The following is a 4,341-nucleotide window of genomic DNA, read 5'->3' as shown; positions in this document are numbered from 1 at the left end:
TACTCAATACTCATGAGTACTTTTAAATAGGCTACTCTTTTACTCTTACTCAAGTAGTTTTTTGGACAAGTACTTTTACTCTACTCACACTACATTTTTTGGAAGGTAATGGTACTTTTACTTGAGTATATTTTTTCAGTACTCTTTCCACCACTGATGACTTATCACTTGGCGGCACCTCACATTTGTAGTGTAGGACCCTTAACACTTCATGTGTGTGTGTGTGTGTGTGTGTGTGTGTTTATAGTTGCAACTATTGTAAAGAAAATGAAGCCTTAATTAGTAGATTATGGGAACATGTATCAAAACTATTAAAACATTTTTGAAATCTTGGGAGGATGCAGTGCAGACTCAATACCCCTCTGACAATACTAGTTTATATTTGAAAATGTCCATGCAAAGATTTTCCTTAGTTGTTAGGAAGTCTCATCCCTCTCTAAAGATATATACATGGACTAATAACTCTGTCCTGTCAGTCCTGAATTGACATGTGGCTCACTTCTAAAGAATTGCAGAATATAGAAGATGCAACACCTACGCTGACATTTTTCCTAACTATTCCATGACCATTAGTGCCTCTCTACACACACCCATTTCCTAATGTGCATCAAGGCAAACCCAAGGCTGAGTATAACTGTCTGTGTTGAATGACCTATTACATTTTTTTTACATACTGTCCCCAAAACTCATAAAACTTACTGATACACCACCACATAGGCCTGTTGTTGCTGCCATCGAACCTCTTAAAATATATCTCTTCTACATACTAGAGTCTATGGATTTTGTCACTACTATACAATACTATTATTTTATTTTCAGTATTATTTTATATTCAGTTATTTTATTTTTTTTATGTTCCAGGATATTTATTAGCATTTATAATAAATTAATGGCTTACTCTATATCTTTTAGCATAAAAGGATCATCACAGAAGTGTTCTAAATCATCTTTATTCTAAAAATTCTAAATTTTTGTTATGTAAAGAGTCAAGAAATCACTCACGTGTTGTTAGAAAATCTAGAGGTATAGAAATCCCTTTAACATGTTTGCAGTATTCTTTGGGTCTTCACTAACATTACCATTGATTACTGAGTTCATGAATTTGGTTGTTTTCAGATTGCTGTCCAATCGCAGGGGGAAAAAAATAAATGTTCTGTTTGATCTAGAAAACACCCCTTTAGCTTTATGCTTATATAAGTTGTCTAACTTGTTTTGTAAATTAACAAGTTCTGTTTATCTGTCAGAAAGATGTATCATCTCTATATATCTATCTATCTATGTATGCATGATTGATTGACTTATAACTGAATGGTGGTGCAATACTGCAACAATATAATTTTGCTAGTCTTAGGGAACCTCCTAGGAGAGAATACATTGAGGATATCCTCACAAATTTTGATTGAGGCATTGTAGCACCAATATTGTAGCAAAAATTGTGTTGCATTGAGTTTCTTCATTTTAGTTTATTTACAACACAGTGCATGAGAATACAAAAAAAAAAATATTTTGGGAATCATTAATGTTTTTGAAAGAAGTCTCTTCTTCTCACCAAAGCTGAATTTATTTGATCAAAAATACAGTAAGATGTAAATACAGTAATGTAGTGAAGTACTATAAATGCCATACATTTTCAGCAGCCATAAATCCAGTCTTCATTGCGATGATCCTTCAGAACTCAACTCAATTTATTATTAGTTATTATCATGAGCTTCTATTTAACGATGTTGAAAATGGTTTCTACTAAAAAAATAATAAGCAGGAAAAACTATGGAACATTTGAACACAATCACAGACTTTTGTGCCATTCCTGGAAACAGTTTCTGTTCAACTGAAGACACAAGTGAACGTCACAAGCCTGGCATTTCCAAGGTGTCTGTTCCTTCTTTCCATGCACGGCTTTGCAATGCACACAGATCCGGCGACCGACAGTAGCAATTCTTCTGACGTTTGAAGTCAGCTCAGCTCCTGGAATTGGCACATGGTCTGTGCTAAACTGTTTTGGTGCTGCTTTCGGTGTCACACCACAGAGCTCTGCAATAAACTCTTCCATGAACTGATCGTGAGTCATGTTGCCGTGCAGCTCTTTGTGCAATATGAAAGCGTTGTTGGCGGCAATGTCCAAGAAGTGTAGGAAGATTTTTCTGTACCACTTCATGGTTTTGTGCTGTGCAGTGTAGTATTGCAACAGCTGATCGGACAGGTCAACATCCCCCATGTGCTGGTTGTATGCAGTCACAGGCGCAGGACACGGTAAAATCTTTGTCTTCCATGCATCTTGTGCTTTGATTTTCCTTTGCACGCGCTCTCCCGTATAGGCAGCATGGATGGTGGAACAAACAGACACCTCTTGCGTGTCCATCCACTTCACACACACAAGAGGCCCATCCCGAATCCACCTGATGGATCCCCTGCTGGAGTTTCTGCTCAGTGAATTAGATGCAGTCTTTGGGAAGTCCTTCCTCTGGTCTCTGTATGTCCCACAAGCACCAAACTTCAGAGCAAACAAGTCTGTGAAGAGCTTTGGACTGGTGTAGAAATCATCCATGTACACACGATACCCAGAGCCCAAAACTTTATGGTCCAGGAGAGACATCACAGCATCATACGAAAGCCCACGGTCTGTGGGAAAGCTATTCTTGCCCGTGTAGACAGAGAAGTCCACAGTATATCCATTTGAGGAGTCTGAAAGGACAAAAAACTTGAAGCCCAACTTTGTTGGCTTGACTTTTGTGCACCGTGTCATTCCTGTTTTTGCTCTGCATGCCACCAATCTCTCCTTCACAGCTACATTTCTTCTGGGATGATAGAAGGCTTTGCACGCAAGACGAATAGTGTTCATGAGGGGTTTGATCCTGAACAGACGGTCATGTTGGGCTGTGCCCCTCTTTCTGTCATTTTCCTTGTCTGCGTCTGGGTGACTCATCTGCACATTCCATGAAATGGTGCGGTATCTGTCCCGTGACATAACTGTGGCGGGAAAAGGCAGAGAGAAAAGGCTGTCCTGCCGCCAGTAGTCAGCGATGGAGCTCATCTTCACCACAGCCATGTAGAATACGAGTCCGATGTAGCGGTACAGCTCATCAACACCGACATCTCTCCATTTGTACTTGCGGCCCTTTGCAATTGCCCTGGCAGCCTGAGCATTTGTGTTGTGGCACAGGTTTGCCACGGAGCTCTCCGTGAAAAACAGTTTGAAAAGACTCATGGGAGAGTGCGAGTCAGCAGCAGACAACTGCGGTCCAGGTTCCCGAGCAGGCAGGAATCTCAGAGTCTGTGCAACCCGGTCAGCATCAGTCTCTGCTTTCCATGAAAGAGTCCTGGCTCTCTTTGCAGCAGGCATCTGGTCGCTGTCATTCTCACATCTGTTTAAAAAAAGCAATAAATAAAAAGTGAGCATGGTGACAACAGGAACATTAAAAGAAGAAATGTACAAACGTGTACACTTTACATTATGTAAGCATTTCTATATCTGACAGTATACAAGCACAATTAAACTGTAAGAGGTAAAAATGGCGGGTAAATGCCCACTTACGCGTTAAGTTTCTCAACCGAGTTGAAAACTGAAAGATGCTTGTGTGCCGCCCTTGTATGATGTGCACGTGAAGGCGTTTTCCTAGAAAAGTGCAAATAGTTTGTAAACATTGATTGTTCAAGGTAACAGCATGCATAAGTGATGGCGATTAATGGATATATAGGCCTATCGAGACACGATTTATGTCTGTTGATGGGGCATCAATATCCATATGTAAAGCACTTTCAGAACATTTGCATCTAAGCAGATATTTACAAACACAATTCTGTTCCGCTGAAGAGACAGTCAACACGAATCAAGTTAACCAAAACTAGACCGAATGGGCTAAACATTCATTTGATGGTATGTTACATTACAGAACGTTCACATGGTTACAACGTTTTATAAGACGTTCGATATAATGAAGAAAAAAGGACAATGCATTTCAGTCAGGCTAACTAACTGATTTCAGTCTGGCAATAGATCTTAAACAGCTTTATGATCATGCCCTAACTAATCATAAGGAATATGCGTATAATAATATAACTAATCGAAGTTAGAATAGATGGCTTACTCATTAGAAAGTGTGTCCTCTGCAGCATCAGAGCGCTCCTCGAAATGCAGGAGCTCATCATCAAAGTCTTCCTCTTCTTCTGAGGAAAAAGCACTTTCTTCTTCGCTGTCTGTGGTCATCTGGAGAGCTTCCTCGTGTGCCATCGTGATTAAAAAGTCAACAAATCTGAACTGTGCTGCCAGTTTTATAGTACTGATAAGAGGCGTTAACCATGTACGGCTGCATCAGATCATTACCATATGAACAGAGCGCTCTT

General features: G+C 39.8%; 1 protein-coding gene across 1 annotated transcript; it reads right to left on the bottom strand.

The window, feature by feature from the left end:
- Positions 1 to 1,542: 1,542 nt before the first annotated feature.
- LOC107575349 (piggyBac transposable element-derived protein 4-like) lies at positions 1,543 to 4,228 on the bottom strand. Its single transcript, XM_016261742.1, has 3 exons — positions 4,086 to 4,228; positions 3,533 to 3,613; positions 1,543 to 3,362 (listed from the first exon to the last, which is right to left on the bottom strand). Exons 1-3 carry the CDS (start codon positions 4,226 to 4,228, stop codon positions 1,787 to 1,789), a joined length of 1,800 nt encoding a protein of 599 aa, XP_016117228.1. The 3' UTR covers positions 1,543 to 1,786.
- Between the last annotated feature and the right edge of the window lie 113 nt (positions 4,229 to 4,341).

This window comes from Sinocyclocheilus grahami, unplaced genomic scaffold (genome assembly GCF_001515645.1).
Source record: "Sinocyclocheilus grahami isolate Dianchi unplaced genomic scaffold, SAMN03320097.WGS_v1.1 scaffold2582.1, whole genome shotgun sequence".
Lineage (NCBI taxonomy): Eukaryota > Metazoa > Chordata > Actinopteri > Cypriniformes > Cyprinidae > Sinocyclocheilus > Sinocyclocheilus grahami.
Note: the sequence above shows the minus strand (reverse complement) of the source record. Positions and strands in the feature narration are given on the sequence as shown.